This window comes from Lampetra planeri, chromosome 49 (genome assembly GCF_965212315.1).
Source record: "Lampetra planeri chromosome 49, kcLamPlan1.2.h2, whole genome shotgun sequence".
Lineage (NCBI taxonomy): Eukaryota > Metazoa > Chordata > Hyperoartia > Petromyzontiformes > Petromyzontidae > Lampetra > Lampetra planeri.
In genome coordinates this window covers 7,749,005-7,774,700 of record NC_136155.1, presented here as the reverse complement: position 1 = coordinate 7,774,700, position 25,696 = coordinate 7,749,005, and the positions used below count along the sequence as shown (strand labels likewise).

Genomic DNA, 25,696 nt, shown 5'->3' with positions numbered 1-25,696 from the left:
TCTACCCGTTCCAGGGTCTGTCCGCCCCTAGCTACGCCTCCCTTCTGGAACTCTCTAGAGGGCCCTGGGATATCCCCCAGTCCCCCTCGTGGGGTCTGGGGACCCTAGTGGCCCAAGGGCCCGGCTCATCCTACCGAGCCAGTCGACCACCCCGTTGACTCATGTCCACTACTACGGGTAAGGATGAATGGGAATATACACAATATCTAACCATGCTACTACAACTGCACCTACGTTAATAATAAATGCCTGGGATTCTCAGACATTTGGTTGAATTGCTTTTATTAAGTGCAACTTGGCATGCTTTGACGTGGATCAAAAACATGAACATTGACAAAGAAAATAGAACAGAAGCTGAAAGCGAGAAGCACGCAGAGAATTAGACAGAAAGAGGTGCGCATGGATAAGGGAGCCAAGGCTACAGTCTACATTATAGACTGCCAGTACACTCAACTTAATAACCAGGCTACAGTCTACATTATAGACTGCCTGTACACTCACTCCGATTAATAACCAGGCTACAGTCTACATTATAGACTGCCAGTACACTCACTCCGATTAAGAACCAGGCTACAGTCTACATTAATGGTTTGTTATTTTAATTTTATTTTTATCATTTTTATTTTTATTCACTTTATTTTTATTTTATTTTTCTATCTACGGGACTTTACCGAAAGAACCACAGAATAGCATATGCCAAGTTCGACACACCATGCTGAATGTTAAAAATACTGTGTGCTTGGGCATGATACAATGTTGTTTTTCGGAATGATGGGCGGTGGTCAAAGGTTAACGTCAAGAGCGGCAGCCAGAGGGAAGATGGAGCGATTAAATTTGCTTGCATGCAGGAACGACTGTACGTTGATACATCATGGGACATTTGACATCTCGAAGCCTTCATCCAGAAGTGGATGGATCATGGCTGATGATGAATGCGTCTTGCTCACGCCATTCGATGGGCATGTAACGACGCATCAATACTTGATTCTTGAGCTCACAATACACACCGTGAAGTTGTGTGAAAAACATATTTTTTGATGAATACAGTCTGTTCTCCTATTACGCGATGTTCATGCAGATGTCGGGTTAAGCACAGTCTGCGATAACATGTGAGATGCGTAAGCAGGCCGAACAAAGACTGAGGCATGTGGGTAGCATCTAGAAGCATCCAGCAGCATCCCACTGCCTTGTGATGCTACCCCGAGCAGCCGTACGACCGCTGAATCCGACTCGCGCGACGGAGTTACCTTCACTCAAATCGCGTTATATTAAATTAGCTTCCGCGTTATAAAAAAAAAAATGTTCCCTCATATATTCATCATCGCGTTATATCAAATTTGAGTCGTGAAAACACGCAGCGTTATATAACAGACTGTACACTTTGGGAAATAATGGGAATCAATGTAAAACGTGTTTAGCTCACTGCACCGTGAACCACAGCAGTGGTTCATGGCTCCCCATTCATGGTCGAGCGGTATCTGAACTGGACCCAAACAATCCTGTGTGTGAAGTCAGGTCGAATAACCTTCCATGACCCACAGTGTGGGGAGGCCGTCATCCAACAGCGGAATCTGTGCAATTTAAACGCACTGCACAACCTTGTTTCATTTCCTGTAAAAGACTCTGCGGGGTTCCACAAATGAATGAAGGTGAACGAAAATACATTATTTTTCCCATTTATTTGAAGTCAGAAAATCTGTGAATAACAATTTTTTTAGGAACAAAACTAAAACTTTGCATGCAAGAGAAGTGATGGCTGTTCACATGAAGGTCGAGTTAAAAATAAAATAGAGGCCCTAAAACAAGCGAGTGGAGATCTCACGACCTGGCTTGAAACGGCGTTTGTGTGAATGTGCGTTTAACTTCTCTTGCAGCCTTAAGTAGCCAACTGTGCTCACGTGTTGTCCACAACAAGACAACGGGGAAGTTAACGCAACAGCAAGACACGGTGTGAGATTTCACAAGACGCTTTGAAAGTTTAATTCATCCAAGCTCTCTTCTCCATATTTTCACTCTCCTCTTTCACATCTACAATTTTTTTAAATTAACGTACAGACAAAGAACACAAAAAATCGCCTCACCCGAATTAATTCCCAGATTACAACACGCTGTGAACACATTTTCAGATGTGCATTGAGTAACCACGTGTGATCAACGAAGACGGCCATAAACCCCACACACACGACAAACATATTTCCCTTCATCTTCTTCCCATATGTGAATCCACAATAGATCATCAGTATTCGCTGATGGTAAAATCAGCTTGTGGTAAAAATCGTCAAAATAATAACGGTTCAACGACTGCACGAGCCGACTGAATGTGTGCGGGGCGGTGTGTCTGTCGAGATGCACGGAACGCTTCGCCCATGGCGGCACTTCTCACAACCTCAAACACCGTGCGGACCGCCACTTTTCGATGCGACGATAATTTCCGCAGAGGGCAAATGACAGTGATAGGGTGTGAGAGTGAGAGGGTGGCGACATGTGCAAGTGTGAGGCTGTGAGTGTGTGACGAATATCTGAACCGGTCCTGGGCCTCCCCTAGGTGGACTCAGCCACACTAGGCGGTGGTCACCTTCTCCACCACCATGCCCTGCAGTGGAGGTGTTTGTCACACGGCAATTAAAAAGGAAAACAATTCAGTCGTCACGTGTGGATTATTGAAAGGAAACCCAAACCAACTTTGGTACAATGTTATTCTAGGAGTCAAAAGAAAGCCCCCAAAATATTTTCTAAGTGTTTTGTAGAATTTCAAAGCGGTCACCACGGCTGATACGATGCATGAGAGGGTTAAAATTAACAACCAAACTTAATATGGTTGTTTAATTGTGCAGTCACTGGTGACCAGGCTGAAATGATCAACTCGTTACATTTGAGAACCTGGTTTAGTTAACAATCATGGGGGTGGCTGCTCAGATTTGAACCCAGGGACCTCGACGGTGCCGGCTCGGTATTCGACCACGGTCACTTGCACTCATTCTAATTGTACACTGCTTTAAGCGTAGCCAAATCGCGAACACAATCTACATTTCCCGAATGATGCCTTGGCAAGAAGGTGGATTAAAACAGTGCCAGCGGATGCGCTGTCGCAGTCCGTTTCAAAATCACGGCGCAAACACGAGAGAGAGACCACGGTTTTGTGCCACCTTTAGCGGCGTAGTTCCTGAGCTCGTACACACGCGGGGGGGGGGGGCTGCCAACAACAGCAAAAAACTGACCAAGCGAACAAAAAGTTGAAAAGGGGCGCTGCTGGTGAGGTGTCGGAGTTAGGGTTCAGCCGGGTCAGTGCCAGTGCCAGCACTGGCAACTAACGTATCTGCTAGAATTTAGTTTTGTAATGGTTATTTAGGCTGCATCGTTGACTACGCTGTGGGGCAGTGCTAGTCCGAGCGTGTCCTGCCTTGACAAAAACGGTGCCACAGGCAAACAGATAATGTCGAGCACTGAGAAAATGTACCGAGAATAACCCTGTCGTTAACTTTCATTTGTTAACTGTGACGTCTGATAACCCGTTATATACATGTATAAATGTAATTCACCTGTTACACTGGGTAGAAAGCACTGTTCTCTGTATACCGTGCTTAGAACAAAAAAATATCTCGGCCACCCTCGCAGTGTTATGTCGTGGTTGCATGCGTACTCATATCATAAACTGTCTGCTCTACATCCCCATTGCGACGTGTGTGTGTATACTCCCCCTTCTCATTTCTTAGCCACTCTACACAGTATGTCCTTGAAATAAACGTGGGCATATGTAAATATTGAACCGTATATATAGCGGGGAATTTTTGGGGAACTCCAAATGAACTATTTTTAATCGCTCTCTCTCCCAGGGCTAAAAAATGTTGCAGCTTGTTGTTCAGCGCGTGTCTCCATGCGGCGGGGGGAAACATCAGCAAGTCCCAGCTTGGCACTGCACAGTCACAACTGTAAGCATTGAGTCGTGCGTTCCTAAATCTGCCGTTGATTTTCTGCGGTTGATTCAAGCAATATGAAGAATATTACAAACTGTGAATGGTCCAACTGGATATATTGCGGGTTTTTAAACCGCTCGTTACACGTGCCAATTTGATTTGTTTGGCTCTGTCGGTTGGCCGGAGGGTTACGTGGTAACAAACAAAAGAAATGGCCAGATTATTACGTGGCTGAACCCAAACATCTATAATGAATCGTCTGAGTTTTGTTGAGAGGACCAATCGACTGGGGCACCCCGGGCCCCTGACTTAGCCCGGTATTTAAAGGACACACTGTAGTGCTGGCAGCACCTCTCCAGAGCGGAACATGGGAAAAAATGTGAGCGCGCAAGCATTTCTCACACATCACACGGCTGCACACGGAGCTCGATAAAGGCACATGGTTAACAACTGTTTGCGTACGACTCACCCGTCTTTCACAATAGTCAACGCTTCCGTCAGAAGCCAACGTTATCCGTAGTTTCCAAATTTGCATTGATAAGATGTTAAATGTTTTGACTGATTTATTGCTAAAACTAGCTTTTTTTAAGATATAAAACAAGTTTCCTTCCTTAAAAATAGTTTTTTTTTTTTATAAACAACGCTTTTGTTCAACATTGAGAAATGTTTCAAAAATACGAATAGAGCTCTTCCGTAAATCTTTGCGATCACTTTGCGAACGCATTTTTCACTATTCCTGTAAAAACTGACAAAGGTTCAACTTTGCATTTCCCTCCATAAGAAATTTGCCCGATTTAAAACATGCGACGACTTTTAAAACTGTGCTCGAAACATTACTCGTGGATGGGGAAACTTACAGAAGTTAAAAATAATCGTTTTGTTGTAAACAATACTTGACATTTTTGGTGCAAAAAAACCCAAATATCGAATCGTCATTTAAGCTCCGTTTGGCGATTTGCTCTAAAACTTCGTAGAAATTAGCTTCCGATCTGAGTGATTCTTTGGGTATACAGAATTAATTGTATGTTTTTTTTTAAGAAAACGTATTCAAACGTATTCACCAGCCCATAAAAATCACCATCGGCTGTAAGGATGATGCTAACGTACAGCAGACAGACACATGGCCCAATTTGGGTTCATAAGGTAAAGCAAGAAAATGTTTTACTTATAGCAGCTGCAAATCACCAATGTGTGTGAGGTAAAAAAATCGGCCAGTGTGAAAAGCCTCTGTATGAAAATGTTGGGCCAGCTTTCCAAATCAACGCAATCATACTGCAATTTAGGTGCAATTGCATTTCTACTGCATTGGAGACTATGCATTTGGTGGACAGCGCAGGGCAGTGCAGTAAAATCCATCGTTGCACTGTCCTGTGCCCTTAACATCTATGCCTCTAACCTTCAACCCACACTGACCAACATCGTGGAGTATGGTCAAATAATGCCCCCCCCCCCCCGTGACTGACGTGGTGTGGGGGAGGCTTTCAGCCAGCAGTGGACAAGGGGAGCTGTGAATGAAATGAAATCAGTGCAGTAAAATCAGAACAGAATCTGTACCTGCCATGACCAGACGTGGCCACCAGCTATTTGAGTAGAAAGCCCGGCGGCACGCGACCGTGGAAAACCCTGACTCGACCGTGGCCCACATCGTAAACCATGTGAACCTCGGGTTAAATTCAGCGGCGGGGTGTTGAAGACATCATCCGTTCAAGCTTCCCCCTGAGACTCTGCTTTGGCGATCACTCACGAGTTGCTGTATGCAAGAACATTTGTGCAGTGAAATGAAAATGCAACCGTCAGCGAGCGGACATGGAACAAAGTGCCATGTAGGAAGTGATGAAATGAAAACTGATGAAATGGAACCCCCAAGACCCTATCTAGCGACCCGCATTGCAAAGACACTTGGTGGTTTGAAAACGACAATAAATTGTGCTACTGCTTTATGAGTGGCCGGTTAATAATTAACAGAGAAAGGGCAATGAAGCAAATATAAATACACAAGAACATGATGGACCTTGTCCCATGATTCCATCAACACTCAGCGGAAACGTTCAACTGGTTCACATGCTGCTCACAGGGGCTTCCGCCTGTCACTGAAAATAAATGAACTGATAACATTTAAAGCTATCACATTAATTTGCCTATGGCCAACTCACCCAGACTCTGCCCGATCTCTTGAGACCACTGCAGTTTGTTACAGGCTGTGGTGTTACATGGAGGGCAGTGCAGAAAATCCACTGTTGCTAAGCTCCTGAATCTGCTCCCCACATTTCTAGCCAAACAACCCCCACAGTCTGCAGAGGGCATAGAGAGGCCCTCATCTAGCAGTGGACTGACGAAATTCTGTACAAGTCAATGTTCATTGATTTCAATTGTCCACAACTGCCAATCCAGTTAATCCAGCTCCTCATGTTTTTTTTTTACTCTAGGTCTACGAACATACTGGACTGAGAGTCATTTTAAGATGCTTTGCTCACACATTCATTTAGGAACGGCTGGCTTGCGTGACTCGGCTGTAATGCGTGGGCTTAACACAAGACAAATTTGACCTTTACAGACCTTTACACAAGTGAGAGACAGTGTGCCAGGTTTTGTCATCTTCACAAACACGGTTCAAACGCATCGCCTTGACAATTCATCCCATGCGTAGTGATGGAGACATAAAATGGACATAAAAGCCATTCCTTAAAGTGCAATTTGAGCTCTAATTTTAATAAATCTCACCAAGCACACATTTAAAATGCTAAAATCATAACTTTGGACAAAAAAAAACATCCAATTTTGTCAGCTATGTAAGTACTCTTGTGTAATGTATTATTTATTCATAAGGGTTTTTTTTACCCAGGAAAGCATCACTGAGTATCGGGTTTCACTTCCAGGAATTATACCGAATTTTCACAGTAGGAGGCTATGTTGCTATGTGTAATCCCAATTAAGTAATTTGCAGGTAATTTTTGGTTTGTTAATTATCATTGCTATGTTTGCTCAATTCCAGTTATTTATGCATGTTTATTTTAACTATGGGAGGCAACTCATGCCAAACAGCGGGAGAACATATAAACTGCACAGAGTAAGGAATCGAACCTCGGTAGTGAGGCACAAGTGTTATCACTGCACCACCATGCCGCCCCAAATCAACCACGTACATGCCAAAGCATGTACACATATTTTGTCTAAACCACCATTAGCATCAAAACGAAGTCAGATATTCAACAGTTTGGCCCAGATGATCGCCGATTCAGCTTTCCTGTTGTGACATTAAGCTCACAGGTGTGAACTTAGTAAATGTGGCTTTCATAGTGACTTGCCCATGTACTGTATCTATCCAGGTCAGAGGCAATGAGACTTAGAAACAGGTTTTTTGAGTAATTGGCTGTGAAAATGTTCCACGCGATAAGCCATTTTGTTGACCTGTTACCAGGTCCCTTCTAGAAAGGAGCTCGAAAGCTCAATAGGCCTTACCCAGTTAATAATAAACAAACAATTAAAAAATAAAATACATAGTGTGATATGCATTCTCTCAGATGTATGTTGAACTTCTTTCGTACCATACGTAGCCAACTGTGCTAATCGGACGTGCGTTGGAGACTGGGAGAGGCATTGCGATGTAGTGATGGTTATTGTCATGATTTTTTTGGGTGGTTGCATTTTCCACCTGTGATTCGGCCAACGATATGCACAACACGGTACAATGTCCGACACACGTACGGACAATACCACGGTCCCAAAATTGCACTTGAGATGGCAAGCGAATTAAACATGCCATCCATTGAGCATGAAACACTTCATGCCAAGGATCCACAGTAATGTCACAACACACACACACACGAACCTCATTGCCAATCACTGTTCTCAACAGTTACAAATGTTCATTGCTACAGTGCGGACGCCACACTATAATGCTGTTAAAACGGTCGTGATTGTAAAACCCTGAATGAAAAGAAGACATTGCAAAGGATAAAATAGATCAGAACGGTGAAAATAAAAGTTACAACTAATTAAGGATGATGTGGAAGATGATTATTGATGATGGCGATGAAGGCGTAATCGCTCAGCTGAGCCACTTGCTGATGTAGCGGTCGAAGACGGTGCGATTTGAATGCCAGGAGGTGTGCGTCACCCCTGGCACCTCATACACCGTCAGCGCGCCTCGCTCGTCCAGAGTCCGCAACCCAAACATGTCCCGCTGGTACACCTGCAGAGGGTGCGCGGAGTAGGGGAGCGGTGAGCTATTGAGTTAGTGAGTAGATCAGCCGGTTAGTGCGTGAGTGAGTGCAGCGAAGAGTGGGAGAGTGTGTGCAATTAAATGAGCGAGTTGGAGTTTGAATTGGTGTGTTTTGACTACACGAGTGAGTGCACAAGTCGGTGAATCATTTGGGAAGTAGAATCGTGGGTGACTGGATAACTGAATGGGTCGGTAGTGGTTGAGTGAGTGGGTGATTGAATAAGCGAGTGAGTGGGTGATTGTATGTATGTATGTTGAACTTCTTTTACACCGTACGCAGCCAACCTTGCTAATTGGAGGTGCGGCAATGGGTGAGTGCCGAGTGGGTGAGTGAGTGCCGAGTGGGTGAGTGCTGAGTGGGTGAGTGCCGAGTGGGTGAGTGCGGCAATGGGTGAGTGCTGAGTGGGTGAGTGCTGCGAGAAATCTTGCAGTCTCAAGTGTTCTGGGCATCACGAGAGAAAACATTTCCAGCAAATTGCGCAGGAACACGCAAAACACTCATGAAGGCACGACACACGAATGTGGGTGCTGAGTGGGGGTACTCTGATACATTTTGACAACTCTGTCCCCGAAAGTCTCCACCGAGTATGAAGATTTTCTTTTAGGTGGGTAATGCTTATGATCAACTCACCGATAATGCACTCAATCTCATCGGATCTCAGAAGCTAAGCTGGGCTAAATGTGAATAGACGGTACTTGGATGGACGTCCACCATGCATAAAACAAGCGTTATAGGCTGCTCCCGGGCTACGTCATCGAAGAGTGCAGTGCGACAAAATCCACTAATATACTGTATTGACCAGCATGGTGGCGTCGAATAACCCCCCACGTGCCTTACGCAACACATAGGCTCTCATCCAACAGTGGAATGAGAAATGGAACGTATATTTAAGATCTTTGGCCAATCCCCCTGCTGAAAATGATTGCGCATTTCAAGGAAAACGAGAGTGCCAGGAATAAAGCCACGGCATACGTGGGGATAACAGTTAACACGTGCGTCGATGCAGAGTCGCCACTAGTCAAGCGCACACCAATTTAGCGGTTTTCTCCGAGAGGACCGGGCAGAGCATCCACTTTGTGGCTGAGGAGAGAGTGAAGTTTGCTGCGACCAAGCCTGGCTGCTCACACGTACCTCCTGGTCCTTCATTTCTTGCACTGTTTCATTGCCATCATAGAAGCCAAAGTGACTGGAACACAAAAATGAACACATTTAGTTTGGACAATGACAAAAGGCTTGAGAATAGGTTTTTCCCTTTTTTTTCTGGCAACAAAATAGGTGTTAAGATGTTAATACACCAAACTGAAACCTTTTACAAGGAATCATGTCTGCATTAACCACAATACTTGTGGTCAGAGTGCAAAAAAAAACCACTCTAATATATGCATTGTCTTTGAAACTGATTGGTCCACACCAGAGACAACTTTCTTTGGAGCCTAGTCTCAAAAGGTGTTAGACCAGAGGACGCCAAAAGGCGTACGGCACAAAAGTCTTAGCAGACTGTTGGGGCAAGTGCTGCTAGCGAGCACCTATGAAGGCCGGCACGGCACACAAAGGGATGGGTGGCCAGGACCATGTCTCCCCAGTGGTGATGTTTACACAGCGCACCAGGTACTCATTTGAGGCTGAGTCGACCTAGGGGAGGCCCAGGATCAGTTCAGATAATCGTCACTGGTATTGACCGTGAGCGGGAATCAAACTCGGATCGCCAGGTTTGTAGTGCAGCGCTCCCCATTGGACAATGACACACACACATGGCCTACAAGGCAAGCTGCCCACCACAATCAGCATTCCGAAGCAGAAAACCAGAGCAAAATACAATGGAGCAAAGTCCATTGCTGATTTTAACTTCTATGCTCCTGTACCTTTGTTCTATGCCTTCATAAGCCCGCGCTGACCAGCCGTGGTCAAGTACGGTCAAGTTAACCACCACAACTGGTACATGGAGTGGGCAGGCCCTCATCCAGCAGCGGATTTAAAACAAAAAAAAACTGTCCACATACATGCGCACAAATACAAGAGCCGTGTGTGGAGATTGTCTTTTTGCTCATTTTTAACGAGCGCGGCAGACGCAGCACTGCTGCTACCTGGACTGCCAGGGCGTGATAACACCGTCATCCGGTCCCCCGATCAGCACCAAGCGGTTGATGCGCAGAAAGTTTTTTTTCCATTCTGCACAAGGAACGGAGAGGAGATGATGAGACACGGCCGAGGCAAGGGCTGCTGCTGTATCGTCGCGTTCATGTACGAATGCATCTGCTCAAATTTTCACTCATTTGTTGGGTCTCTTGTTCTATTGTTTAGCTGTGTTTGAGCTTTCACCTTTATGGTCACATGCAAGGCATTCGGTGACTAAATAATACCATTGTATAATTAATGGACTATCAAATTACTCGGCAAGTAATGATTTACCCACTCATGATTCACGAATCATCACAATCCAAGGTCAACATTAATTTCAAGAATCAATTTTGCCGACTCATTTCAGTTGTCGGTCTCATATGTCCCTGCTTTGTCCTTCTTCATTTGAACCACAAGCCTAAATGTAACATTAGCATTAAGATGTAAATTTAATTAATCAAGAAGTCTATTCTAATGTGCATGTCTCGATGTACGAACTGATTATAATTGAAGAGCTGTTCCATGCCTACTCAGAGCACATCTATGAGAGCACCTGTCTCGAGGTGGAGAAAAAAAGTGGGGAATTATGGGTCAAGGCGCATAAACCGTCATCATGCGAACTCCGGTCATCCTCACAACAGCGGCTTTTGGCAAACCATCAAAGATGGTCACTGCATCGCGCATTCAGATGCGCTTCTGCGGCCGTCTGGAATGCCCTTCCGATATTAGGAAGTCATCATATCGATTAAAAACGAATTTCTTTAGAATCACTTATTGTGGGGAGTTTGTTGTCATTTCCCCGCACCTTCGATGACCACGGTTGGCAAAATAGGGTGTGAAAGAAGTTCAAGAATACAATACGTATAAATCGGTGGGGTAAGTCACATGGCAGGGGCGGTAACTTAGTGCCTCCCTCTAAAGTCTAAAGCGTACCAGCAGCACTCGCGTGTTCTCTCTCGTTGTTGAGAAAAGACAGGAACTGGCTGCTCTTGAGATAATCCCCCAGGTGGTGTGGGTCTGCAAGCGAGCACACGTGACATCCGTCGTGAACGCTCGCGCCAAACAACAACAACCCCCTCACCGCTGTGAGACCCCGTGACCCGTCTGCTGCCGTTGCCAGCTGGGCCTGGCTTGTTGGAATTTTCATATCAACGTTCGCCACTTCAAAGAGGAGCCCTCATAATGATTTACCACTCATCAAAATAGCAAAAACACACGGTTATAAAGTTCAGCAGACGCAAAGTAAGGGAAAGCTCGATGTATGATTCTAAAGCAAAAAATGTCATAGGATTGAGCCTCTGAACATCATCGAATTGGAACTGATTTGTATGGGATTCATGTTTAGTATGAAATTAAAAAAACCATAAGGTCATTATAATACGATATAATTCACGTTGAAAAGCCTGAGTCTCAGGTTTTTCGAGATGTTTAGCCGATTCCTTTTTAAAATAACGTTCTGTGCATGAAGAGGAAACCAGGGTACCTGACAATACTACTCAAAGATTCATACAGATGGAAACTAATTTGCTGCTGGGAGGTGGCCAGGAGATCAGTTTTCTGGCAACGTCTCAACCCTGTGGGCTTTTGGGAGTTTCACAAATCTACGCGATACACAACCTATGGCCTCGGAAGAACTGGATAACAGCCGTGCACGACCATAGCCATGGGACCCTTCATACAGGGCATGCTCGCATTAGAATAAGCTAAATCGATTTCACTCCTAGCACGTGAAGGACACATCCTCATGCGGCATGGTTACCACATAAAACGTCCCTCAAAAATAGTCGAGACTAAACATGGGGCAGCAGACAACGGAGGGAATGTGTCAGTGGACATCCACCGTGGAGATGGAGAGATGAAATCGGCGTGTTCGCAGGTGCTAATTGGATTGTTGCATCATAGGACATGGTGATGGCTTGGGGAGAATTTTAGAGTACAACAGTTTTACCTCAAAACACTGCACTAATTCAGAGGTGGAGTGCCCTGGTATCGCCATATGGTAAACAAAACCAAATTATTTCCATGAAGACAAAATCGAGCCCATTTACAAATTGTATTTAATTTGTACTTAACAATTCATATTACATTCAAACACAAGTAATATAATAATAATAATGGTCAAAGTAATTTAAAAAAAATATATGATGGGAACCGACTTGGTCTGCAGGTAGTTTTAATCTATTGTGTAGTGTTAGGGGCTTTCTACTCCGTATTGTTTCTATGGTTTCATAATCTGTGGTTAATTAACGGGGGGGAAAACGCCACGGAAACCCCCAAAACTCACAAACCAATTCTGCAACGCACAATCCACCACTACCGTAGTTTCTCTGCATTAGTGAACTGGGACTGCACTGGCGCGTGACCTCTCTGCAGAGAATTACACTAAAAACTAAACTTTTTATTTTACCGGTTAAGGCCCACTGAACTATATAGCTCTGTATTCAGAAGCGACCTGACCACGAATGACAGCTCAATCAAGTGGCTTATCATCATGTGGAAGTGTATAGCAGCCAAATACGCTAAACGCATGTTTCTAAATGTGGAGGGGAAAACAGGAGTACCCGAAGAAAAATCCACACGACCACGAAGAAAGAGACACGCAAACTCCAAATATAAACAGGCGTCGGTGTCGAGGTCGAACCCACTACCTCCCATATACCAGGTGAGGGAGATAACATCTCACCACTGCGGCGCCCCACGGAGATAAGACAATGTAGCGGACAACAAGCGGGCGCGCTGCTGGGCACGCCGCTCAAATGTTGAGTTTCCGGAGTGCAAGTTTAAAATTCCTTTTCGAAACATTCAACAAATTTAGCAGTTCCCCAGAAACCCCCATTGTACGCGGAACATTGTAATATCAGTCCCATGTTATTCGAGGGCTCTCTGTACATTATAATTCCATGTCCATGTGCCCTCCCACGCCACACCTTTCCAGTAGTTGCAGATGGAGACGTCCTGGCCCAGCTCCGTGTAGCAGAAGTGGAAGAGTGTGGACTTGACGTACTTCGGGAAGAGCCACCATAGGTAGTTAGTGTCTGGCCAGGAGAGTGAGCAGGCAGAGAACACCACATCGCGATTAGCCACTGGCGTCACTTGCACTGCACGGGATAAAACAGCGGGCAATGAGTGGTTATGGCGGTTTGAAAAAGGTGCTGATATGCACCAAAAAACGAATACGTCCAAAATAACATTATCTTTATTAAATTTGCAAGCGCGCGAGAGATGGCGGCGATTTGGCTGATGACGATAATGATGAATCCTATTCCATTTCATTTAATGCAAACATTATGTTCTAATTCCTTTAACGTGTATTATATACTACATCATGTATTATAGTGCAATTAACATACATGATCTACTACGTGATAGTATGCTAGTTCATTTAATATCAGATTGCATAGGTTGTTTGCTAAATCGGCAGCAAACTGCTAATTTTAAGAGACACAAAGAGTGGATGACACATTTGTTGGCTTCATACCAATTCTAAAATCTAAAACTAAACATTTTTTTATTTTACCAGGTAAGGCCCACCGAGCTAGATAGCTCTTTTTTCTAAGCGACTTTGCCACAAATGATAGCTCAACGAGAAGTGGGTTTTCGCATGGAAATGTATAGCAGCCAAATACTCTAAATTCTACACAGGTGAGCAACAAATACTTTATAGCCTAATATCAGTGGCGGCTCCTGCAAAATCTCTCAGGGGGGGCAAATGTCTGGATGATTGATAAGGATAAGGTCCACCCATGCAATGGATAAATTAACAGCTTAAGCATGTAAAGGCAACTTCACTTCTTTAATATTAATGAAAAATAAAGTGACTCTTACAATACATCTTGTTTGTTTCTATACTCACTATTAAAACAAACCACTCAAGTTTCTTTTATTAAAGATTCTCAGCTGGAGGGAAATCGCCCAAAAAGAGGCGGTACTCCACAGAACGTAGCATGACGCTGATTGGACTATATCCAGAGGCACAGTGACGGCTAGCGTGACTCTGTGATTGAATGACATTGGTGGTGCGTCGCCCAATCGCCCTAATGAAGAAACCGCCCCTGCCTAATATAATCTTAGATAAAATGCAAAGCAAAAAGCAGACAGCCCTTATCTTGTAGCTACATACCCAGGCTGTTTAATACAAGTGTAGTGTAATAGCGCCGGCTGGTGGACAGCCGCGGCAACTGTGGTGGACAAACAATACACACGCCGGTGAGGGCGTGCACGGTGTGTGGGCAGAGCAGAAGAACTGGGGCAAGGGTCACGGAGGACCCCATCTGGAGGCCCCTGGAACCTGCTGGCGGGTTCGAGAAGGGAGGCGCGGTCAGGGCGGAGCCAGGCCGCACTGGGAGCATAAAAGGAGCCGAGAGCGGGGGGCTCGAGGCTGCCGGTTCTGGGAGTGGACTCGTCTCGTCGTCACTGTCGTCTCGTCGCCGTCGTCGCTAAACGTCTCCGCTAGACACTGCGCTACGAAGGAGAGTAGTTGGCTATCTCAGTCAGCGCCGTCAGTGTTAGACGGCTAGTGTTGTGTACAGGCGAGGCTAAGCTACTGTGGAGAGTGTGCGGACGAGACCGTGGAAGTTGTTAATAAAGAAGGCAACTCCTATAAACTCTGTCTCCGAATCGATGACACTGCACAAGTTTAAAAGGTCCATTACTCAGGATATAAGACTTTAGTTTTTCATCAAGTGTGTTATTATAGCACTCAAGCGATGTCATCCATTATATTTTAAGGTCAATGGAGTGTGATGTCACTCGCGTTGCCGAAAGTCACTTTAAAGTATGTATCCCTCATTGCCGAAGCTTTAAATTCATGTTGGATCACCCAGGAACACATGAAGTAGGTAGATATATTAACTGAGACAACCGATGACAAAAATACCTGAAATGCACTTGCTTGTCAGATCTCAGAAGCTAAGCAAGATAGATGGGTGACCATCAATCAGAACAGGTGCTTGAGGCTGTGGGGGTTGTAGGCAGCATAGGGCAGGCCAGGGCAGCAAAATCCTTAACTGTACTGCACTTGTATGCTCCCGCACCTATGCTCCCCACTGAGCAAAGGTTGCATATCAGTTAAACGAACTGTAGTTTTTCCTGCACTGAAGTATTCCTGCACAAAAGATTTGTTTATTTTTGTTCCTGGTCTCCTTTATAGGAGGCCTCTGTGTCTCGGTGGGCTTTCACCTGGTTATAAATAAACTTAACGTGTGTATATGTGCAGGTGGTGTTATTCAAAATGCTTGGGTTTGTATTTCCTGTTCTGTTTAAGCTGAACAGACGTGCATGCTTTCAAGGAATGCTGCTTTATATTCTGCCCACTGCTACAGGGCTGTTAACAAGCGCCTGGGGTGTGTGAACTTCCTTATAGGCAAAGCTTAAATAAATATTTATATCTTACACTAACAAAGATAGCCTTGGCTAGGTGCCATAGAAGCAAAGTTAAATCAAATTGTCTAACTTTTTATTGAAATAAACATGCCATTTTCATAAAGGTGTGCACAACGCATAACACAAATGAAGGTCGTCTTGCCAACAATCTTATGCAAACTGGACAAGTTATGTATGACAATTGTAATCTAACCGGTAATGTGTTTGCTTGCAATATTACACACTTCCTTGTTGCAAATGTGGCGAGATGGAAGTACAGTTCCGTCAACATTCTCATCAAGGTCAGAAATTTGTTTAAATTTAAATAAATTGGGGGGAGGGTGTCTTGGTAAAAAGACAATTATTGGCAAAAAAATCTAATTTTCCAGAAAGTAGGGTTTTTGTTGTCAGTATGTGAAATAAGTGGATGAAAACATGGAAATGATTATGTTCATTTGCTTGGCATGGGTTGTTCATAAATATCGAACCTCCTCCTTCCTGGCATTCCCCCACTCTTGTGGACTCAGCCTTCCGGCTCCTCATCCCCATCCTGGGCCATCATCTCCATGTCCACTCCACATTCCTTTACTTCATGTCCTGGTTACCTACATAGAACCACCTCGTTCTAGGCCTGCCTCTCAAGTCTTCCCCTGGTGCTTCCATGTTCATCGCCTTTCTCCCAGAGTGGTTTTCATTACATATAAACGAAACAAATATATGTGGGTTATCATGTTTTTTTCTCGCGGGCTCACATATACAAAGATCCCCCACCTTTAACAGACTGTTGGGGCAAGTGCTGTTAGCGAGCACCTATGAAGACCGGAATGGCACATGATGGGGTGGGTGGCCATCACCATGCCCGGCCGCCTTTGTCTTTCTAGTGGCGATGCTTACACATCGCACTAGGTACTCATTTCAGGCTGAGTCGACTTAGGGGAGGCCTATAACCTGTTCAGGTAATCGTCGCTGGTGTTGGCCGTGAGTGAGAATCGAACTTGGGACGCTGGGTTTGGAGTGCATGTCACGAACTGCTACACTCCCGCTCTTCACATACAAAGACACACACACGTCGGTAAGCAACGACTCTGTAGTTAGTCCGAACAAGTCACATCTCTGTACCTCCGTACTGCCCGGCCTGAGGCGAGGAGAGAGAGATGAAGGTGTCCACGTTATGGTTCGGCATTATGGACAGCACCCCTCGGCACACCAGCCCCCCTGCCGAGAAAACCCACCACACGAACGCACGAGGTTGCACACACCCGATTCTCGTTCACATCAGAAAGGACGATGGTGATGGCTGCTGATGGCTACTGCTGCTAATGATGAAAATAATAAGGCTGATGACAACTTGATGGTGCTGCGAGTGAAGAAATTGTTATTTTGTGCCAGCTTTTGGCTTCGAGCAGTGCCAACATTTTTCGCACCGTACATAGCCAAACGTGCTTAATCGGAGCCTGATCGCAAAGTCCACTGGTCACATGTACAGGATGAATTAGAAACATGGGTAGAATTACAAGGGAAGCGGAACAAGAGCTGAAGAGTGAGCATTAGGGCAGCATCGGGAGATGCAATTCGTGGAAATACACTGGGACACACAGAGGAACATATGGATAATTATGTAACAAAGCAATTTAGAGACATATTGACTGTCAACTAACTAACAAGTGTGCTGGGGCAGGACGCATCGTAGATGTATGTTGAACTTCTTTAGCACCGCGTACGTTGCCAACCGTGCTAATCGGAGGTGTGGGGGAAGGACAACAAACTAAACACAAAAAGTAGTTGAAAAAAATTGTTTCCAATCTAGATTTAAAAGTGCATAGCTCCAGTGGCTTCCCAATAACACTTATCAACATGCACTGTGACAATTATGGTCATGATCACATGGTCATGATTTCCCGCACCTCGGATTAGCACAGTTGGCTACGTACGGTGCGAAAGAAATTCAACATACATACAATCCCAAAACGTGTTTTTTGTTTATTTGCTTTGTTTGTGCTGTATCATTTATACAGTATGTACTATTTGCCTCATTTGTACTCTCCATCTCATCTTTATCACTTGTTCTGTCTCGTCTAAGCCATGTCTCGTATCGTTTGTATTTTCTTTCTCTTTGTTCCATAAACCTGAGGCGAAATGCCCAGAAACTGTGCATGAATCGTAGATAAATCTGTTTTTTTTAAACACGATTCAATGCCTGTATTGTGAGCATGAACATCTATATTAAATCAATGAACTGTCACACGCCTGTACATTATGAATCAATTAATCATTGCACGCCTCTAAATAAAAAATAACTGTAGCTGAAAGCACACTGCAAGAGACACAACTTAAGCCGCCGTCCTTTATTTTTAGAAAGTGCCTCCAACACTTACACATCACCCGAGCACTGTAAAGTGCTCCCTGTACCGAGTGTTTTGATAATGACCAAAGCCTAAAGTCAGAGCCAAACGAAACATGATTGGCCCAACATGGAGGCACGGTCACTGGAGGCCACATGAAATTGACACGTTTAAATAGACGGGCTGAAATATTTGCAGATGGTGGATGCGTGTTTACTCATATGGAAAGGCCACTGAGTTTAGCAAACACTGTCACCAGAAACCCGAACCCAGACTGTCAAAAACTGCTCAAAGTCGAGTCAAAGTGTTTATCTACTCCAACTAATGAGAAGCGAAGACCCTTCCGTAAACGGCCTTGAGCAATGCGGAAAGTCCACATTTCCGCGGCAGTCTCTCCAGAGGGCAACTGTTGTTGACTTCCCAACAAAGCGGAACTTGACAACTAGGACTGAAAATAGAATTTAAAGCCTGCCGACTGCGAGTTGAAGGTGAAGCAACAATGCCACCACAATAGATGGCAACGTTATTGACTTGGGTTTTGAACCACAGTATTATCAATGCATTTAGCAATGAAAGATATACCGAGTCTCAAGACTCCTTTTGTGGGAAAGGGGGCTTTCCCACCTGATGACGGACGCTTGTGTTGCGCCCGAAACGTCGTGATTTGCTTTATTTTGTACCTAAGTGACTTTGCCGAAGGAACCAAAGAGTATGGATTCCTGCAGTAACGAAAGCTTTAAATCATCCCCGGTACGAGTCTATTTTTTCCGAGTTAACTTCCCCCGTATCCCCAGCTCCCTCGGCCTTCCACTTCCAGCCCCGCCCACTTTCCCCCCCCAGCCTCACGTCCCATCTCCTAGCGTTCACGCAGCGCTCCCCCTACCCCACACCCCCCCTCTCTCTCCCCCCCCTTGCCCCTCCCCCCTTTCTTACCTATATAACCTCTTGCCACGGCATCTCTCTCCCACTTCAGCAAAAACATTTTCTTGCTGTGGGTTTCCCACCTGATGATTGCTTGTGTTGCAAAATCGAAACGTCGCGATTTATTTCATGTTATACCTACGTGACTTTACCGAAAGAACCAAAGAGTATGAAATATATTGTTTCGCGTTGTTTGACTAAATCACAATTCAGCATTGTTTTTAAGTTGGATAAAATCAGATAATTTTATGGCGAACCCAAAATGGCTTTAAAAACTCAACTCACAGTAAAGAATTGCAGCGTGATGAAGTATGGGAAAATATACCCCAGGACCAGTACGGCATTAAGAGTCACTGACGACGCAATTGAATTACATAAGGGCTGCACATGTACATTAATGTGATCGGGCATACAGACATTTATAAATTAATAAAAACACTGGGGTGCCAGGGAGTAACCTGCCAGGGCCCAAGGCACTTGCAAAGTTGTCTTAGACGCAGGGCGGCCGGAGGCCACCGTGTGTCTGTGTGCGCGAATGTGTTGCTCTTGTGTGTGTGCGTGATGGCGACGAACCCTGGGAGTAGCAGATGATGTGCACACCGTCAGGAGCCTCTTGCATAATGGGGCCCATCATGGCTCCAAAGCCCTTCACCTGGCTCCACAGGGGCTTGAGGCTCTCCATGTTGTTGAACAGGCTGAACACCGTCACGTTGGTGCCTGGGTGGGCCTGAAGAGAGAGCAAACGGGTGCAGCGTGAGAACTCCGGCATCCTCCACTCCTTCACAATTTCACCTTCGTTTCTAGTTTTGATGTTCATATTTGTGTTATTGATGATTTGTGTTGACTGGCATGATTTCGAAATGAGACTTATGATTCAAGCCAAGACAGCCTTGGCGAGTAAGCCCATGTCTCATTATGCCTGAATGGGTTTTTTCTTCTTCTTACGAAATAAAGTTTAATGCTGCTTTTACTGAGATGCTGCCAAGCTGTAATAGTTCTGGCGGCAGCAGTTGAGACATTCGTCAAGTTTTATAAATCCCCACTTCTCTGTCCACCCAGCAGTATAATCGAGTGCACCACAGTGAGAATCAGCAGGTCGCACGTGGTGGTGTAAAGTGTTCGGTTATGAAGGTTTTCTCAAAGATGCAAACATATTCTCATGAAAACGTACCCAAACGCCTCAAGGTGGAACTTTCCTGAGAGAACTGGGACTCATTCTCGATTTGAAGTTTTCGTCACTGCAAGGATCCATACTCTTTGGTTCTTTCGGCAAAGTCACGTGACTTTACCGAAAGAACCAAAGAACTGAGACTCAGTGAGGGAAAGTGTTTTAAAAAAGGGACACCACCAATACCTTCATTTGAAACTCGTTTTCTGCATTGATTCCTGCTACTCTCCTCCAGCTACTTCACAATTATCTCAGAGCTTCGGTAAAACAAAATTAACACGTGACCAGATCCTCTATTTATAACCAGGGGTGAAAGGTGACACCCTGTTACATGGAAAACCACAATCAATCTCATCGAAACGGCGATCGAATGTCGATCATTGACCTGATCAGAATAACTCTTTAAGCCAAAAAAAAGGTTCTTCTTAGGGCCAAACTTGCTGTCAAAATGTCCCGGAAGTACGTATTTTTAAAGTCCATGTTTAGAGCCTTTCCCGGGTGAAGTGTGGGCGTCTCACGAATATACCGAAGGTGAACAACATCGATACCTTTGCACTCAAACATCACCACGTTTCCAGTGAGGAACCAGCATCCCATTATCATCTACATGGCCAAAAGGTGTTAAACCAGCTACGACCACTCCCGAGTGCACTATCACTCAGCTACTGCTAGCTACTACCACTCCCAAGTAGGGCCAGGCTATCCACACGAGACAGGACACAACCAATCTCACAAATGGCAAAGATGATAGGATGATAGCGGCTTGGAGAAGGCCTTTACATCCAACATTTATAGCCTCATTCACCTCACCGATTACATCTATTTCTAGAGTCGACTGACAGACGGCTGTAAATGGCTTAAATACGTTTTATTGTATTGTATGAAAAAAATCAAACAGGAACTGTATTGACACAGTGCATACTGTATAATATACATTATACACTCAACAGTATGAATGGTCAATAAACTTCAAAAAGATATTAACACAGTGTAAAGTACATATATCGTGATAATAGGGTTTTCCCCTTTTTTCTGGCAACAAAACAGGTGCTAAGATGTTAACACTCCAAACTGAAACCTTTTACAAGGAATCATGTCTGCATTAACCACACTACTTGTGGTCAGAATGCAAATAAAAAAAACACTGATAATATATGCATTATCCTTGAAACTGATTGGTCCACACCAGAGACAGCTTTCTTTTGAGCCTCGCCTCAAACGGTGCATTCTGACCACAAGTGTTGTGAACACAAGTGTTGTGGTTAATGCAGACATGATTACTTGTAAAAGGTTTCAGTTTGGTGTTTGAACACCTGTTTTGTTGCCAGAAAAAAGGGGAAAAACCCTATTATCATATTTTGGTACTGCCAAAGGAGGTCCATGATACATATATCGTATTTCGCACATACTGTATTACACCACCACTACACTATACCCCATTAAACCAATCAATACTCTATGGCCGAGTCCTTAAATTGGCGGCTTGCTGGACAAATGTTACCAGCAAAGGCTCTTAGGGGTGACCCACGGGGAGAAATGGCTCACCAGTACATTAAGAGATACAGATCAGCAAGATGAGAGAGAGAACTAAATGGTAGAGGTGAATGTGTGGGAGCTGCAGACAAGAGAAAACATTGAGGTGAAAAAGAGATAAAAAACAAAAGATGAAAAAGTGCCATAGGCAACAACAATAAGAATAAAATGCACTTAAAATAGCGCCTTTCACAAAAATGCTCGAGGCAACGTGCATGAAAAGGAGATAATCGATAAAGAACCACCGGGTGAGCAAAACAAGGAGCCAAAACGTAACAAAACGCATGATAAAACGGACACTTTTTCACGTGATTTAAATGCTGTCACCAAGTATTCCAAAGCCTCATCGTACAGGTCATTTGGTCACATTTACAGGATGGATCAGAAATATGGGAACCATTGCAAGGGAAAGCGGAACAAGAGTTGAAGCGTGAGCAACAGGGCAGCATCAAGAGATGCAATTCTTGGAATTACACTGGGACATATTAAGTAACAAAATCAATTTAGAGACGTATTCGCTGTCAACAAACACGTGGGCTGGAGGGGGACGTGTATGTATGAAGAGCCTCTTTCGCACCGTACGTAGCCACCCGTGCTAAATCAGCGGTGTGGTCATGGCGAGCAGCAGGGACCATGATGATGATCGGTGGTCGAGACTAACGACGGAGTGACAGCCAATGGAGGGAACGAGCCCGAGAAGAGGTCGTCCAAGGCTGTGATGGAGGGATGAAACTACCAGCTCCTGTGTTGTGGCGAGATGGGTCGCGTGACATTGTGTGTGTTGAACTTCTAGATTTGAAGCTTTCGTGACTGCAAGGATTCATACTCGTTGGTCTTTTCGGTAGTCACGTAGGTAAAACAATAAATGAAATAAATGAAAACTAAATTAAATCACGACGTTTCGGAGGCAACACAAGCCTCCCTCATCAGGTGTAAAAAGGACAAGCAAAATAACAGTTATTTTGAACTTCTTTCGCACCGTACGTAGCCAACCGTGCTAAATCGGAGGTGCGGTGGAAGGACAACAAACTAATCACAAAAAGGAGTTCTAAACAAATGAGTTTGTCACTCTAGACGATTTAAAGCGCACATTTGCAGCGGCTTCCTAATATCGAAAGGAAGAGCGTTCCAGACGGCCACAGAAGCGCATCTGAAAGCGCGCGACGCAGTGAGGTCGCCTTTGTTTGGTGGTTCTCTAAGAGCCGCTGCTGCAGCGAAGAAGAGCGGAGTTTGCGTGACGGTGGTTTATGCTCCTTGACGAGATCAGGATTGTGGTTCACTCAGGGGTACCCCTTCACCACGCGGTGCATAGATCGTGGCTGATGATGGCCGACAAACACAATCGCCACTGCACTTTAGTCCAATCAGCCGATGTTATTGGCTCTACGGACCAATATTGTCCAGCAGCAACGGCAGAATTTGTAGAAGAGAGCCAAACTCCAGGCCGTCTGGGTCTCCATCAGCAGTCGCGCTAAACAAATATGCTACCGGAATGTTTGACGTTTACATTCAGTGACGAGAAGTCTTCATTCAGAAGAAGCATCTTTATCGGTTGGAATTTCCCTAAACACAAGTTGGCACGTATAACGAAAAACACACAGACATTACCTGTCAACCCCTTACCAGTGGCAGCCTTATCACAGACCAATGCAGACCTCATCGATCACCCCGTGCCCTTATACATCTCAACGTCAATCCTACAAAGTCCCATCAGAAGCGAGAAACACAGACGAAACGCAGTGGTTTTCGCCCGTATTGAAACGTCTGTACGCCGTATGGACCTGACAACTTCATTTCCCTGTACAAGAATACGGAGTTAACCCGTAGGGGTTTGACATCTGTGCATTTATAAACAAATATTTTTCCTTTGTGACCGTGACAATCGTGTCGGGTGGCGGAGGGCAACCCGACACAGGCGTATTGGGGGGCAGCCGAACCGGGACAATGCAACGACAAAGTACAACAAACCGAGGAGTACACAAAACAACAACGCAATCACAATCAACAACCCCCACTGGCGCTTCGCCTCACGCCGCTCGCCTCCTCAATGTAGCCGCGCAGCGCCTGCAGGTGCTCGGGGTCGTCGAAGAGACCGTGCACGATGAGCACGGGCTTGTTGGAGGCTTCGACTGTCGCCAGTGGCATCAGCAGCGTAAGGAGCAGCAGCAGCAGCAGCAGCGTGAGGAGCCAACGCGAAGCCGCGAACCGCACCGCCATCGCCTCGCGTCTCCAACGCCGGGTATGGGGAGAATCGATCCTCTTTAATCGAGACTGACGTTTGTCGCGAGTCGATTCCGTATTGCCTATGCGACGCGAGCAACGAGTTCTTGGAATCGATTCCATCAGTCCCTGCGGTTGTACACCTTGAGAGTGTAAACAAGGGAATCGATGTGTGGCTTGAGTTTCGGCGTATCTGGAATCGATTGGTATTTTGGGGGGGAATTTTGCTTGGAGTGTATAATGTGGATTGTAACAGAATCTAACGTTTAACTCTTTGGAGGGGCACACATTGCATTGTGTCTGTGTGAAGATCGTAGGAATCGCTTTAGGGTCGCGCTGAATACCGATTGCAAGCTGTAAATTCTGGGTTAAATCATCTCGCGATGTTACGGGTCGCGATGGAGAAACAAAAGCGCGATTTTAAATCGCAACTTGCTATCCAGCGGCTTGAATGCAAAGAAAATGCTCTTAGGTTTTTTCGGTAAAGTCACGTAGGAAAATAATAACAATAATAATAAAATAATAATAAATGAAAATAACTAAATTAAATCATGTATTTTCATTTATTTTTATTTTCTTATTTTTTACCTACGTGACTTTACCGAAAAAACCTAAGAGTATGAATCCTTGCAGTCACGAAAGCTTCAAATCTAGAAGCAAAGAAAATGCATTGGCTTTGCAGGACGACTGCGTGCTTACATGAAATTAAGCCGTGAGACCCGAAGGACACGCGACTATGAATGAATATATCGTACAAATTCACGATATTGCCGCTTGTGTTAGGCCAGGACCCCACAGTTTGGACGAAGTGTTGTGGACATTAACAAATGGTTAACCCAACAACAGCATTTGTTTAACAAGCCCAAACCCAAAGTCACGAAAGCTTTAAATCGAAAGCCCAATTCTGTCGGCGAGGCTAATGGTCCACTTTCTGCCCTGCCTCCTCCCCCCCTTCTCTCTCCCCACTGCCAAGGCCGATATAACCTCGTGCCACGGCAGATTTACGAGATTTAAATGCCGTCACCAAGTATCCCACTTGGTCACATGTCCAGGATGGAACAGAAATATGGGAACCATTACAAGGGAAAACGGAACAAGAACTGAATCGTGAGCAACAGGGCAGCATCAAAACTTTAGCAGTTTTGTTCTTGCTGTGGTTGTCTCATCTGATGACGATTGCTTGTGTTGCGATCGAAACGTCGGTTAAGATGTTCAAACACCAAATATATGTACTCTTTGTTTTTTCGGTAAAGTCACGTAGGTAAAAAAATCTAAAATAAAATAAATGAAAACTACTAAATTAAATCACGTTTCGGAGGCAACACAAGCTTCTTTCATCGAAACGTCGTGATTTTATTTAGTTTTCATTTATTTTATTGTTTTACCTACGTGACTTTACCGAAAAAAACAAAGAGTATAAATCCTTGCAGTCACGAAAGCTTCAAATCTAGAACCAAATATATGCCTTTTGCAAGGAATCAAGTCTGCATTAACCACACGTACTCGTGGGGAATATGCAAACATGCTCTGAAATTATATGCAGTCTTTGAAAAGGATTGGCATACGCCAGGTGTGATTGTGACCATGATCTTTCCACCCATCATCCCTTCCGTGTCACATACCTGTCAACCCCTTATCAGTGCCTTCCTTATGCCAGAACAATTCAGACCTTGATAATTGTGTTTTTACCCTTTTATCTAGCAACAAAACTGACACCTTTATTTACGAGGAGTCATGTTTGCATAGACCACAATACCTGCAGTCATAATGCAAACAAAAAACATAACTCTGATAATGTATGCACTGTCCTTGAAGTTGATTGGTCCACACCAGAGACAGCTTTCCTTAGAGCCGTCTGTAAATACTTACCCCGACCTCTCATACTCTGATGGTGCA

The 25,696-nt window shown here is 44.7% G+C and overlaps 1 protein-coding gene across 1 annotated transcript; it reads right to left on the bottom strand.

Annotated features, from left to right (window-relative positions):
• Positions 1 to 1,662: 1,662 nt before the first annotated feature.
• Positions 1,663 to 23,828, bottom strand: PPT2 (palmitoyl-protein thioesterase 2). The gene is made up of 8 exons (XM_078615962.1): positions 23,621 to 23,828; positions 19,453 to 19,606; positions 16,736 to 16,831; positions 13,183 to 13,290; positions 11,189 to 11,272; positions 10,222 to 10,306; positions 9,269 to 9,323; positions 1,663 to 8,106 (listed from the first exon to the last, which is right to left on the bottom strand). Exons 1-8 carry the CDS (start codon positions 23,795 to 23,797, stop codon positions 7,963 to 7,965), a joined length of 903 nt encoding a protein of 300 aa, XP_078472088.1. The 5' UTR covers positions 23,798 to 23,828; the 3' UTR covers positions 1,663 to 7,962.
• Between the last annotated feature and the right edge of the window lie 1,868 nt (positions 23,829 to 25,696).

What these genes read in the sequence shown, in the direction of transcription:
- PPT2 (XM_078615962.1), bottom strand. Translation starts at nt 23,797, where the DNA reads ATGGCGGTGCGGTTCGCGGCTTCGCGTTGGCTCCTCACGCTGCTGCTG. An exon ending in ATCACGCCCTGGCAGTCCAG is followed by an intron (nt 9,324 to 10,221) that starts GTAGCAGCAGTG and finishes TTTGTGTTCCAG; the next exon opens with TCACTTTGGCTTCTATGATG. An exon ending in AAGAAATGAAGGACCAGGAG is followed by an intron (nt 8,107 to 9,268) that starts GTACGTGTGAGC and finishes CACCCTCTGCAG; the next exon opens with GTGTACCAGCGGGACATGTT.